The following is a 15778-nucleotide window of genomic DNA, read 5'->3' as shown; positions in this document are numbered from 1 at the left end:
GGTGTAAGTATCTGATTGGTGGGGGTCTGACTGCTGGGACCCCCTCTTATCCTAAGAACTGGGGTCTCTCTCCCTTTCTGAATGGAGTGACCAGTCCAGCATGCATCCTACCACTCCATTCAGTCTCTATGGAAGTGCCAGATATAGCCTACTACAGTGAGACTTTCCCATACATCTTAATGGGATTTGTAAATGTCCATGCATCAGAAACAGATAGACAGAATAGCTTTTCATTTGCAAAAACATCTGCAACAAATCTTCCGTGTGAACATGTTCTAAGCTTTCAGGCATGTGTAGGGTTCATTGCTAGAAATAATGTCAAGCACAAAAGCGTTTTGCAGGCTTATTTATGGTCTACAGAGCAGAAGGCAGTGCCAGCACACAAGTGCAGTTCACGTTACAAGAAAAAAAAAGATCTGACAGATGACCTCCAAAGTGACAAATACCATGTGACACCACCGCACATTGTTACAGCACAGTGCCACGAGTCTATCAAAGTAAAACCCTCTGATCTTTACTGTTACCCATGGGGCATCGTATTGTGTCCCCACAACTCCTACTGATTTCTGTAAACTGTATCAAAAGAATCCAAGAAATAAATCCATAAGATGTTCCGTTTTCATGTATGCATTCAGGTTTAAAAGCTATAAGAGCCATGAGTGTTAAATCTATATTTAGCCAGCTGATGTCATTGAGATGCCAGGCTGTGGAGAGTGCTCGAGACCCCGGGTTTGCCTCCATACCAGTTACTATGCATGGAAAGTCTGTCCAGGAGTAGGAAGGTCATTCACACTTGTAGCACAGTAGGAGCAATCCATTCAAACTGTCCTGGTTGGTCTCCATCAGTAAGACACAGGTAAGAATTATCATCTTAAATATTACATATATATTGTTCTTCAGAGACTGCTCTTCTAATCTTAGTGACGCACAAAGAATCTGTCCAGTTGTGGTTTCTTACGTTGACCTGGTAATGGAGAAGTTGGTGTTGCTTGGTCATAGTCATAAGAAGTAAGGAACCATTTGAAGGTGAATGAAATACATGGCAATTCTAACCATCTTCAGTGATGGTCAAGAAATATCAGAGGTGTCTTCTATCATCATGATCAAAGCTATCATCATTTTCCAAAATTATATATTTAAACACGAGCAGATTTGCCCCATAAGGAAAACTACTGACTCCCCTGTATTATTCAGTTTGACCCAAGACGGGCTTGTGCCTTAGGGGGGCAACCGATTAACCGTCTTAAATGTGAACTTTCACGGCGGGCAAACCTCGTCAAATCTGATGGTTTATATAAGTTGTTGAGAACTCGGCCAGTTATGAAGATTATGTTGCTAGGCAACTACTTTTGTTACTTGCTCTAAATAGGAATACCAGGTTCTATTTATGAAATGTCACGTGATTAAGAAAAGTAGCAAAATACTTGGGTTTGAGTGGATTGCAAAATACAATGTTTAGAGCTTATTCCAGCTCTGAAATTAATAAATTAACCCCTCACTGCCTGGTGTATGCTTTCTAAAGGCTTGAGCGCTGATCAGAGTAGCATGAAGATGGAAGAACATTGCAGATACACACATGTTACATCACGATGCGTAATATCACAATGATCAACTCCCACAGGTTTTGCTTTGTATTTTTGTCACTCTATTGGATTCAGCTGTTATTTTCCAGAGGCTGCACAAATGCGTGACTCATGCTCGCTCGCACAGTAATACAAAAGCGTCCGCTCGCAATGTACAAAAGCCTTGTAACACATAATATGATGTAACAGCCGAAACATCAGTTTAATGCAGAACATATCACCGCAGGCAAATAAACAAGAGTAACCCCTGCTAGGCTTCATGGCATCACCGAAGGGTTCTCATCATTCAGCTCCCATGTACAGGACCAAATAAATTTTAGGCATCTAAGGCTTGGTTCACACGACATCTGTAATGTCATTATATCGGCCTGGAAGATCTGATGGATACAATGATATGTCCTTAGACTTTATGCGCAAATCTATCTTAAAAGGATGCTATTTTGTCATCATTTTGGCTGGGACTGGTCTAAACCCCACAGTCCCAATTGTCAGGGACGGACTGGGAACTTCAAATGGCCCTGGAAAAAAAACTAAAAGTAGCCCCATGTTGTAGGGAGGGTCCAAATTGACAGAAGGCGGTCAACACAAGTGGGGGGGTCAGCAATACCATAGAGCAAAATACTGTCTTATCTGAACCATATACCACAGTGCTGCACAATATATTGCCCCAAGAGCTGGTCAATAGCTGCCATTTTCTGCCCTATTCTTCCAGTCCTCTCTGATTACGATATGGAGCTAAGAGTTCATTATGTACCCGGTCAGCAGCAAAGAGGAGGGCTCGGGTGGCTCTTTGAGCATTGACCCACCGGGAAATTTCCCTGTAAGGTCTATGGCCGATCCGCCCCTGCCAATTGTATTGAAATTTGTATTTGACAGCAATTTTTAATACAACTGTATGCAAAAAAGGTATACTCCCTATGTATGCATGATAGCGAACGAAACACCAAATGTCCTAAAATCTACAATCTTTAGTATTTTATATTAAAATCATGGGCATTCAGAAGAAAAAGTACACCCAACGCATTTCGGACAGTCTGACTCTTTTAAATTTCTGTGCAGGTTAATTTCCTATTATGCCATGACTAGGACAGTAGGTAACTGTCCGAAACGCGTTGGTGTGCCATTTTTTCTGCATGCCGTGATTTTATGAAAATTTATATGAATTAATAAAGATTGGAGAGTTTAGGATGTGCTGCTGGATTTGGTGTTTCGCTTGCTATGGTGCATCCGCAGCCAAGACGGTTCATGTTGGTGCACCGTCCCAAGCTTGGGGTCTGGATCCTGAGCTATCGAGTGGTTAGTTAAAGTGGTGCCGACAGTAGTGTATGTCACCTGTATAGGTATGAAGTTGTATATAACTTGCCATGAGTACAGCAGGTTACGGTGTAAAGGTAAATCATACGTCTACTATACCCAGCTCCATGCAACAAACACATATAATGACACCACAGCCCCCATTGTGAGTCATCTGGATACTGTACATAATTATATGTTATTGGTATAATATCAGTGAGGATGGCTGTTACTTACATCTTGGGAGACCTTTAGGACTTTTATACTTCTCTTATGCCTGAAGGAGGCTGCATTTAATTAGTACAGTGAATAGACCAACATTTCTATTTTTGTCTGAAATTTTTACACACTCATTTCCTGAACATCTGCAGTCCCGAAGGAGCCGGTAATATTTGGATGGTGACATGTGGACAGATGTGCACTATTATTAAATGAAAGCTATTGTTTTAAAGGCACCTTTTCCTGCTCATTGCCTTCAGCTGGATTCACAGCTGGGAATAACAGTGCAAAAAGCCTAGCTTCATGGCAGTGAGTAACTACCAAATTAAGGCCTCTTGCACATAATCATCCCGTGTTTTGCAGTCCGCAAATTGCGGATCGGCAAAACACGGATGCCGCCCGTGTGCCTTCCGCAATTTGCGGAACGGAACAGACGGCCCATTATAGAAATGCTTATTCTTGTCCGCCAAACGGACAAGAATAGGACATGATCTATAATTTTTGCGGGGCCACGGAACGGAGCAACGGATGCGGACAGTACATGGAGTGCTGTCCACATCTTTTGCGGCCCCATTGAAGTGAATGGGTCCGCACCCGAGCAGCAAAAAATGAGGCTTGAATGAAGAACCAAACCACGGTCGTGTGCAGGAGGCCTAACTCTGCGGCATTATTCTTCATATACTGTGGGATCACAGGTACACAATCTAAGATATCATGGGCTCCTTTATTACTATACTGTGACATCACTGTATAAAAAAAATATTCTGTAGCATCACTGAGTAGCTCACCACAGCACTGTGACATCACTGTGTACATTATCCTTGTACTGTGAGGATTATCACTGTACTGTATTATCCCTGTATGATGACATCACTGTGCACATTATTCTGCTATTGTGACATCATTGTGTACATTATTCATATGATCCAGAATAGAAAAAACTGTGGCACTCACCAAATATTGAAACTTTAGTACTTTATTCTTTAAAAAAAAAAAAGCGTTCAAGGATATGGTTTAAATAATAGGCAATAGCCGTTTTGAGTAGTCTGCTCTTCATCAGGCCTCCCACGTCATGACACCAGCGCGCACCAATATATGCCTCTCCTGCCGTCATCACTTTGGATACAATATAACAACATTTTTTTAAAACATAAATAGTTTCAAGAAGACACTAAGGTCACTTTTATCAATCCAACCCAGGGGGCTCATGGCATTTGTTTTAATTATCCATCTTGCTTCCCTCTGCAGTAATAATGTGCGGCGATCTCCTCCGTTCAATGGCATATGTACTGCTTCCTGGCCTGCAAACATCACTATTGCCATTATGCATCTCTTTTACGTGTTCTATTAGCCTGGGTGATCCAACCCCTGACTCTACTGATCTTGTGCGTTCCTTAGAGCTCTTAAGCAAACATCTTATTATCTTTCCCATATAGAATCTCCCACAAAGACATAATATCACATATACTACATATTCTGTTTTACAGGATAGAAACTGTCGCACCACATGCTCGACTCCACCCAGCTACAGATTCTTACGTCTTAACATATATTCACACGATGAACACTGGCTGCACTAGTAATACCCCTGAGGAACCATTCTCTCTAGTCATGAATTTTTTTCATCTCGATATCTACTCCTCACCAATATATCTGTAATTGTTTAACTCCTTCTAAAACTCACTATTGGTTTATCCCTGTACTGTGACATCACTGTGTGCATTATCCCTGTACTGTGACATCACCGCGTACATTATCCCTGTACTGTAACATCACTGTGTACATTATCCCTGTACTGTGACATCACCGCGTACATTATCCCTGTACTGTGACATCACTGTGTACATTATCCCTGTACTGTGACATCACTGTGTACATTATCTCTGTACTGTGACATCACTGTGTGCATTATCCCTGTACTGTGACATCACTGTGTGCATTATCTCTGTACTGTGACATCACTGTTTGCATTATCCCTGTACTGTGACATCACTGTGTGCATTATCCCTGTACTGTGACATCACTGCGTACATTATCCCTGCACTGTGACATCACTGCGTACATTATCTCTGTACTGTGACATCACTGTGCACATTATCTCTGTACTGTGACATCACTGTGTGCATTATCCCTGTACTGTGACATCACTGCGTACATTATCCCTGCACTGTGACATCACTGTGTACATTATCCCTGTACTGTGACAACACTGTGTACATTATCCCTGTACTGTGACATCACTGCGTACATTATCCCTGTACTGTGACCTCACTGCGTACATTATCCCTGTACTGTGACATCACTGTGTACATTATCCCTGTACTGTGACATTACTGTGTGCATTATCCCTGTACTGTGACATCACTGTGTGCATTATCCCTGTACTGTGACATCACTGTGTACATTATCCCTGTACTGTGACAACACTGTGTACATTATCCCTGTACTGTGATCTCATTGTGTACATCATCCCTGTACTGTGACATCACTGTGTACATTATCTCTGTACTGTGACATCACTGCGTACATTATCCCTGTACTGTGACATCACTGTGTGCATTATCCCTGTACTGTGACATCACTGTGTGCATTATCCCTGTACTGTGACATCACTGTGTGCATTATCCCTGTACTGTGACATCACTGTGTACATTATCCCTGTACTGTGACATCACCACGTACATTATCCCTGTACTGTGATCTCACTGTGTATATTATCCCTGTACTGTGACATCACTGTGTACATTATCCCTGTACTGTGAAATCACTGTGCACATTATCCCTGTACTGTGACATCACTGCGTACATTATCCCTGTACTGTGACATCACTGTGTGCATTATCCCTGTACTGTGACATCACTGTGTGCATTATCCCTTGTACTGTGACATCACCGCGTACATTATCCCTGTACTGTGACATCACTGTGTACATTATCTCTGTACTGTGACATAACTGCGTACATTATCCCTGTACTGTGACATCACTGCGTACATTATCCCTTGTACTGTGACATCACTGTGCACATTATCCCTGTACTGAGACATCACTGCGTACATTATCCCTGTACTGTGATATCACTGTGTACATTATCCCTGTACTGTGACATCACTGGGTGCATTATCCCTGTACTGTGACATCACTGTGTACATTATCCCTGTACTGTGACATAACTGCGTACATTATCACTGTACTGTGACATAACTGCGTACATTATCCCTGTACTGTGACATCACTGTGTACAGTATCCCTGTACTGTGACATCACTGTGTACATTATCCCTGTACTGTGACATCACTGCGTACATTATCCCTGTACTGTGACATCACTTATTACATTATCTCTGTACTGTGACATCACTTATTACATTATCCCTGTACTGTGACATCGCTGTTTACATTATCCCTGTACTGTGACATCACTGTGTACATTATCCCTGCACTGTGACATCACTGTGTACATTATCCCTGTACTGTGACATCACTTATTACATTATCCCTGTACTGTGACATCACTGCGTACATTATCCCTGTACTGTGACATCACTGTGTGCATTATCCCTGTACTATGACATCACTGTGTACATTATCCCTGCACTGTGACATCACTGTGTACATTATCTCTGTACTGTGACATCACTGTGTACATTATCCCTGTACTGTGACATCGCTGAGTACATTATCCCTGCACTGTGACATCACTGTGTACATTATCCCTGTACTGTGAGATCACTGTGTACATTATTCATGTACTGTGACATCACTGTGTACATTATCCCTGTACTGTGACATCACTGTGTACATTATCCCTGTACTGTGAGATCACTGTGTACATTATTCATGTACTGTGACATCACTGTGTACATTATCCCTCTATTGTATTAACCCTGTACTGTATTATCCTTGTACTGTGACATCCCTGTGCATGTTATCTTTGTACTGCGACGTCACGCAGATTATCCTTGGACATTAGGGAGAACTAATCGATTAATACATTTTCCATATTCTGAACTTGCTGCTTAGGTTGGGCCTCTTGGTCACATGTTACTCCCATCTATCTTGTAAAATTCTGAGTTGTACAGATCAACAACACGACACTCATAACCTTCTACTAAACCCCACTCTTTATCCATATGCCTCTAATTTCAATTAGATTGCATGAATGTCTTCTACATTGAGATTTTATATTCTATGTCCTTGGAGCCTAACATTATCTCTGTCAGTGACAGTGGTCACACATGCATACTACCGCTTCATTCACATAGGGTCTCAGGGGTCTCCATTATTGAGATCACCAGTGAGGACATCAGGGATCTCCTATCTAGTGGATAATGATATTTGTGGCTACGTGATCTCATACTGGATTATCTAGTGGATCACTTGGCTGCCTATGGCCATTTCCAACATACTTACACTCAGAAACAATTTTAGGTACTGGGCACATATTTTTCTGGGCCGTCAATAATCATATTGTTGAACAGTCTACACAGCCTAAAAAGCTGTTTACTGGGAAAAATAGGTAGCGATAAAGGGGTTGTCCGGGTTCAGAGCTGAACCCGGACATACCTCCATTTTCACCCCGGCAGCCCCCCTGACTTGAGCATCGGAGCAGTTCATGCTCCGATGCTCTCCTTTGCCCTGCGCTAAATCGCACAGGGCAAAGGCATTTTTAGGAGGAGTACCGGTGACGTACCGGGGCTGTTCACGGGACTGCCAGGAAGCCCAGTGGCATCACCGGCACTGATGTGCGGGCTTTAGCGCTGCCCTAGCCAGTAAAACGGCTAGGGCAGCGCTAAAGCCCGCCCATCAGAGCTGGTGACGTCACCGAACACATTGCCGGGCGGAAGCCTAATTCCTCCTCCCTCTTTGCAAATAGAGGGTTTCTTCTGCTACAGGCAGCTTCTTACATTTGGCCAGTACTGTGCAGTACCTTCTAGTCCAGGGCCCTTACACATCCAGATTTAGTCCAGTACTCCACTTACTGTAGGTGCATATCCAAATGTGTAAAGGTCTGAGACTGGAAGCATCACCTTGAGGAGCCTCTGCACTGAAATGTAGTGGTGGGCAGTGGAGCAGGTGAGTGGACTTCTTTGTTTAGGTACAGCACAGTACTGCCCAAATGTAAAAAGTTGCCTAAAGCTAGAATACTGCCCACAAGGAAAGGGCGTGGGACAAAAAAAGCTGCACCCATCTCCATGAACCCTATAGCAGCAGTACAGGCATTCTTCGATAACTGCATGATATAGAAAATAATATTTATTTACATATAAATTAGGGTCATGGTTTTACTATCCAGTAGACTTCAGTAGAATAGGGTTATCTTGTCTCAGTAGCTGACACTTATAGAATTTGATTTACATTAACACACATTGTATGATCTGGTGCCGTTAGCTTTTTGGGATGTTTTTGTGCTTATAATTCATATTTATGTTGTTTCTCTTTTTTTATCTTGCAGTGTGAAGAAGAAGACAATGCTATCACACACTGCCCTTCAAAAAGAAAGACAAGCACAAGCCTCAGCCATAATGAGGGAGATTCAGGGAAACGGTACAATTGATTTAATGACATTGAAATCAGATTATCTAAAATGTAAAGTAACAGATATGTTGTCATTGAACCGACGTCCATAAATAACCTGGAAGACTATCACGCTTCCTCGGTAGCTGAGCCTTTTGTAGTTGTCTATTTCAGATCTATTTTCAGATGAACAACTGCTGTAATGGAATGAATCTGAGGAGCAGCTGACAGATAGTCTACTTGGCTTGTCTTTCACCTTTGTCTTTAGGGTTAACTCCATAAACAGCTTCACAGAAGGGATCTAGTGAAAGAACAATCACAGTACTGCAATTACATCAAAAAATACCACGTATAGCATAGAGAATATCTGGTATTGTGTAGTTAGATGTCCTTGTGACTTTCTGCGCCTTATTACTGGCATTGACTGAGTGGCCAAGGGGAAGCCATAATGCCCTCTCCACCACATACAGGCAGCAGGGCCAGTGGTGATCCTGCACTCTGCTTTAGTCCAGTCTAGAGCCGCACTTTTCAAGTGTGGTGTCCTCTTACTGCAGTGATAGGTGTGGAAGGGGTTTAAGTGGATAAAGAAGGCATTCAAACCCTATCGGCTGTGGGCTGGCCAGATGTCCAAGGCTACTTTTATACATACCTCTCCTCTTGGTGAGCGGTCCTCTTTTTTTTTCCTTAGGCTACTGTCACACTAGCGTTTCTATTTTCCGGTATTGAGATCCGTCAAAGGGTCTCAATACCGGAAAAAAAAACACTTCCTTTTTGTCCCCATTCACAGTCAATGGGGACAAAACGTAACTGAACAGAACGGAATGCTCCAAAATGCATTCCGTTCCATTTGGTTGCGTTCTCTTACCGGAGAGCAAACCGCTGTGGTTTTCTTTCCGTCATGGGATGAGGAGCAAAATGGATCCAGCATGACCCACAATGCAAGTCAATGGGGACGGATCCGTTTTCTCTGACACTATGTGAAACAATAGAAAACGGATTCGTCCCCCATTGACTTGCAATGGAGTTCATGACGGATCCGTCTTGGCTATGTTACAGATAATACAACCGGATCCGGTCATAACGGATGCAGATGGTTGTATTATCAGTAACGGAAGTGTTTTTGCTGAGCCCTGCCAGATCCAGTAAATTGATACGCGAAAAAAACTATTGAATAGGTCAGTGGAGCGCCTGAGGTCAAGGTAATGCAGGCTATACCAAGTTCAGATTCAGATGATTTAATTACAGATACAATAGTACTGTGACACAGTGCAGATATCCAATTCGCCAAGCCACCACCCCCCCTACCTTCTGACCCATACAGGACTACAGAGGACCTGTGTCCTGAAGAAGGGGGAGAGGGAGAATGGAGGACTAGCGCATCTAACAGAGAGCAATATATGTGTGGTCACATAAACAGTGTGCACCTACACTTGTGATCTGTCGACCACTGTGCGGTCCTTCAACCAACAGAAAATAGGACGGGATGTCTCGTGCATTGGAGAATTAATTGTAACACAATCTTGTGTACTACTCACGTCACTGGGGGGGGGGGGGTTGGCGCAAGATAACCTCAAGATACTTGACGCATAAGAGACCCCCCCCCCCCCCTCTATCTTGTCCTCTTCACCCAACCTTTTTCTTTTCTTCTTTTCTTCTTCTTCTCTCCTTTTCCAAACTCTATTTAACCCTTCCGATTCTCCAAAATTACCTAACATATGCTCCCTCTTTTTTCATTTATTTTATAGATCCAGCAAATTGCTGGAGTGATAGTAGCCTTAGACCTCCATGACCTCTAATCTTTAAGTCACAGCTGGTGGTTCAGTGAAATTGTGGTGGCCATTGGCCTGCACATGCTCTGTGGGCATTAATAAAACCATGGCCACCCCCCAGCCCAAACTCTGGTGTCATGTGTTCTATTTAATGTGGTATTTGTTAGGTGAACCTGATTCATGAAGAGTTAAATAGGCTGCAGAGCTTTTGGCGGAGCAGAGAGGCCACAGGCAGGAGCAGCTATGTCTTACGTAGAGCTCCTGCCTTTACCTGTACAGTGTCAGGCTGCCTACTATATTGTCCATAAACCAGTGCACATGCAGTAGAGCCAATTAAAGTAGTATAGCATAGGTCCATAATAAAAAGGAGGTGGATTTAACCTTTCAGTAACTGGTAAGGGCATCTGTCAGCAGATCTATACCTATGAAACTGGCTGACCTGTTACATGTGAGCTTGGTAGCTTAAGGCATCTGTCCCATTGGTCCCATGTTCATATGTGGCCGCATTACTGAGAAAAATAAAGTTTTGTTATATAAAAATGAGTCTCTAGGAGCAATGAGCTCAGCTCTCTCTGCAATGGCAACGCCCCCATTGCACCTAGAGGCTCATTTGCATATGTTAAAACTTCATTTTTTTCAGCAATTCGGGCACATATGAACATGGTACCAACACAGATACCTTCAGCTGCCAAGTGCACATGTAACAGGTCACCCAGTTTTATAGGTAAAAATCTGCTGACAGATGCCCTTTAACCAGCAATGACTTCAACCAAACTACATCAAAGGTGTTGTCCAGGCCACGCTACTCTCAGGAGTGCTGGTGCCTTCTCAAATAGCTGATCAGCGGGGGTCGTGTGTATCGGACCCCCACCGATCAGATACTGATGACCCAGAGGATACGTCATCAGTATGAAAATCCCAGAAAACTTCTTTCAAGGGGTTCTCCAGGAGTGGGAACCATGGTGTAAAAGTAAAAAAAAAAAAAAATCTCAATGTTCAGAGTGTTTCTAATCCAGTGCTGAGAACTCGTCTCCACTGTTTCTGGTCCCCAATGGACTGAAAGTGTGTCATCTACATGCATATCACTGCTGCCAACCAATCAATGGCCTCAGTGTAGATCTCTGTCATTTGCCGCCCCTGCACTGGTCACTGCTGTGGCCACTAATAAGAGGCAGTGGTGAGGTGCTTGTGGAAGACATGTCACACTAATGGTCCACCAGGGACTTGAATCGGCAGAGACAGGATCTTGTTGTTCAGTCTAAAATGCTGGCAAATCTTTTTTTTTAAGTTTTATACCATGTCCAGCCACTTGACCATTGGTTCTCAGTCTCGGAGAACCTCTTCAGATTCGCGTTTGTATTATAGCACCCAATATGGCGGGACCTGCAGAAAGTAATCATACTTTGAATTACCTGCTAGCTGTGCTTCTGACTGTGCTGATGAAGCAAGCATGGCACAATAATGGCGGATCTCCTCCCTCTCCACAGTGATTCTCCTCTGCCCTTCCAAAGCCTCAACAGCTATTGGCTGCTCAAGTCAGTTGGTAGCCTCTGCAGAATGGGTAATTAAAAGGCCCACCGTGGATACACCATATAACTCGCTCCCAAACCATCCATCACCATCGCCTTATGTGTCCAGCACTATCCGCCCTGCCCCCCAGCACCAGCACGTACACCAGCAATCCATAAGCACCCCCCCAGCACGTACACCAGCAATCCATAAGCACCCCCCCAGCACGTACACCAGCCCCTATGCCCCTGACAGTGCCTTCAGTAATAGTAATGCCCCCCATAATTCCCCCAGTAAAAAGGCTTCTATAGTGCCTGCTATATTCCCCAATAATAATAATGTCCATATAGTGTGAAGGGGCCACAAGGGGACATAAGTACTGTGACGGGGGCACAATGTGGGTTAACCACTGTGAAGGGGCACAAAGGAGGGCATAACTACTGTAAAGGGACATAATTTGGGCAAAACTGCAGTGAGGGGACACAATGTGGGCATCAGTACTGTATGGTAGTACTAAGGGGAAATGCCCTAGATTACTCTATGATACATTGGGATGGCTCGGTCTTACAGGCCAGCACAGCACCCACTGCTGGGGATTTCACAGGGGCAGTCACCATCTCTTCCTTATGTGATTATTATTTTTGCTCTGTCACCACAGCAACCTTGGTCTGATTCCAATGGACATCACGCCAACATGCCAGCGACATGCTGGATGAGGTAGGACTAGTTGTTTTTTTCATTTATTGCAAGGTGTATTGGTACGATTGTGTACTCTGATACAGTTAGAGGAGTGGCTTAGTTTAAAAAAAAATTGTGCACTACTAAACTGATCCCCCTTTATGTAAATTTGAGTGGCATGTACAATGGGGGGGAAGGCGCGATGCTGAATCCTTGCCCCGGGAAAGCCTAGCTACTAGTGTTGGGCGAGCATTCTCGGCCAAACACCATTTTGACTACGCAGCCAATAAACGTGCGGGTAAGTACTGGCACTCACTGTAATGCCGTAGCCATGTTGGTTACTGGCATTACAGTGATTGGCTGGCCGGAACACTATATGGCACCCAATGACACGTGTATCGGCTCAGTATTAGTCAGGGAGAGCTGCAGCAGAAGGGACAGATAGTGTAGGGACAGGAATTGTTTATTTTTTTCAGTCAGGGTTTACTGTTGAAAGGTGTTAGAGATCCAAAAGTCCTTTTAAGGACTATAGTTTTATCTGGCTGCAATATATATTATTAGTGCAACCTGCACTAAATTGCGTGCAATTGTTTGGCCGCTGCTGACAGTGACACAACCTCTGCTACATCTGTTGTGTTACATTTGCTCATCCTAAATATCTGTGACATTCAGCGCAATTGTTTGGCTGCTGATGACAGCGACATTCCCTGCGCTACATCTCCTCTATAACGTTTGCGCATCCTAAATATCTGTGACATTCAGTGTAATTTTTTCTTAGCCACTGGTGGCAGCGACATTATCTGCACTACATCTCCTGTATAATGTTTGCTCATCCTAAATATCTGTGACATTCAGTGTAATTTTTTCTTAGCCGCTGGTGACAGCGACATAATCTGCGCTACATCTCCTGTATAACGTTTGCGCATCCTAAATATCTGTGACATTCAGTGTAATTTTTTCTTAGCTGCTGGTGACAGCGACATTACCTGCGCTACATCTCCTATATAACGTTTGCGCATCCTAAATATCTGTGACATTCAGTGTAATTTTTTCTTAGCTGCTGGTGACAGCGGCATTACCGGTGCTACATCTCCTATATAACGTTTGCGCATCCTAAATATCTGTGACATTCAGTGTAATTTCTGCACTACATCTCCTGTATAACGTTTGCGCATCCTAAATATCTGTGACATTCAGTGTAATTTTTTCTTGCTGCTGGTGACAGCGACATTACCTGCGCTACATCTCCTATATAACGTTTGCGCATCCTAAATATCTGTGACATTCAGTGTAATTTTTTCTTAGCTGCTGGTGACAGCGACATTACCTGTGCTACATCTCCTATATAACGTTTGCGCATCCTAAATATCTGTGACATTCAGTGTAATTTCTGCACTACATCTCCTGTATAACATTTGCGCATCCTAAATATCTGTGACATTCAGTGTAATTTTTTCTTAGCTGCTGGTGATAGCGACATTACCTGCGCTACATTTCCTGTATAACGTTTTCACATCCTAAATATCTGTGACATTCAGTGTCATTTTTTCTTAGCCGCTGGTGACATCGACATTACCTGCGCTACATCTCCTGTATAACGTTTGCACATCCTAAATATCTGTGACATTCAGTGTAATTTTTTATTAGGCTCTGGTGACAGCGACATTACCTGCGCTACATCTCCTCTATAACGTTTGCGCATCCTAAATATCTGTGACATTCAGTCTAATTTATTTGCCCATACACTTACAAAACTGTACGTGTGACATACTTGCAAGCATATATACCATTTAATATGCTCAAGGCGAGCAGTAAGGGACGGGGAAGTAGCTGTGCTGCTGATGGTGCACGCAGAGACCGTGGCCCTGGGCGCGGTGAAACTGTGCCTGCTGCTAGAGCACAAGAAACACACTCATCCATGATACCTAGCTTTATGTCCCAGTTTGCAGTGCGGCGCAGGACACCACTCTCAAAGTCACACCAATGCGACCAGGTGGTCGGTTGGATTGCAGCAGATAATGCTTCCAGTCGGTAAAGCACCACCCTGTCTTCCACAAAGTCCAGTCTCAGTAGCCAGGAGTCTGGTCAACAGAATCCTCACCCTGATACTCCTTCCTCCCACCATGGAGAGTCTTGGCAAACAAGTGATCCCACACTCTGATATTCCGAGGAGCACTTTTCAGCGCCATTCCTTGATTTGGGCCTCTCGCCAAGCCCACTTGAAGAGGGACATGAGGAGATCTTGTGCACTGATTACCAAACTCTTGAGCATCCACAGTCAGAAGAATATGACGGTGGGGAACGGCAATTAGTGTTTCACAAGGTGGATGATGATGATGAGACACAGTTGCCAATAAGTCAACGGCAATTAGTGTCTCAAGAGGTTGATGATGAGGATGAGACACAGTTGTCAATAAGTGAGGTTCTTGTTAGGTAAACAAGTCAGGAGGATGAGCAGAGTGAGGAAGTGCAAGGGGAGGTGTTGGACGATGAAATCACTGACCCAACCTGGGAAGGTGGCAAGCCGAGCGAGGACAGCAGTACAGAGGGGGAGGGATACGCAGCACTGCAACAGGATGGAAGAGGCAGTGGGGTGGCAAAAGGGAGAAGGCGAGCCACACCAAGGGGTAGGTGTTCAGCAGCCTGACGCTTTTTTGAGGAAAGTGCGGACGATAAAAGAATTGTCATTTGCAACCTGTGCCGTACCAAAATGAGCAGGGGCATGAACACTAGCAACCTCACCACTATCATCATGATCCGCCACATGGCATCAAAGCACCCTAATAGGTGGGCCTAACGCCTGGGTCCACAATCAGTGTCTGCGGGTCACACCACTGCCTCCTCTTCCCCTGTGTTACGTCCTGGCCTATCCCCTGTCCAAGACGCAGGCCTGGATTCCTCCCGCCCTGCACCTGGACCTTCGCAAGCACCATCAGCTAGCACATCTACTTCTGTGTCCCAGCGCAGCGTACAGATGTCCATACCCCAGGCGTTTGAATGAAAGCGCAAACACCCAGCCACCCACAGGCCATAGCACTAAATGTGCACCTTTCCAAATTGCTGGCCCTGGAAATGTTGCCATTTAGGCTTGAGGACACTGAGGCTTTCTGCAGCTTGATGGCGGCGGCCGTCCCTTGTTACTCAGTCCCCAGCCGCCACTATTTTTCTCGGTGTGCCATCCCCGCCTTACACCAGCATGTGTTCCGTAACAT

At 44.1% G+C, this 15778-nt stretch overlaps 1 protein-coding gene across 1 annotated transcript in view; it reads left to right on the top strand.

Annotated features, from left to right (window-relative positions):
* Window positions 1-705: 705 nt before the first annotated feature.
* The window catches only part of MYOZ2 (myozenin 2), an 86845-nt gene continuing 71772 nt past the window's right edge, over window positions 706-15778 (top strand). Inside the window, exons 1-2 of the mRNA XM_040418271.1 lie at window positions 706-856; window positions 8549-8640. Of these exons, the coding sequence (XP_040274205.1) occupies window positions 756-856; window positions 8549-8640 (193 nt within the window). The 5' untranslated portion in view covers window positions 706-755. The remainder of the gene's footprint in view (window positions 857-8548; window positions 8641-15778) is intronic.

This window comes from Bufo bufo, chromosome 2, assembly GCF_905171765.1.
Source record: "Bufo bufo chromosome 2, aBufBuf1.1, whole genome shotgun sequence".
NCBI lineage: Eukaryota > Metazoa > Chordata > Amphibia > Anura > Bufonidae > Bufo > Bufo bufo.
This window is presented reverse-complemented; position numbering and strand designations above follow the sequence as displayed.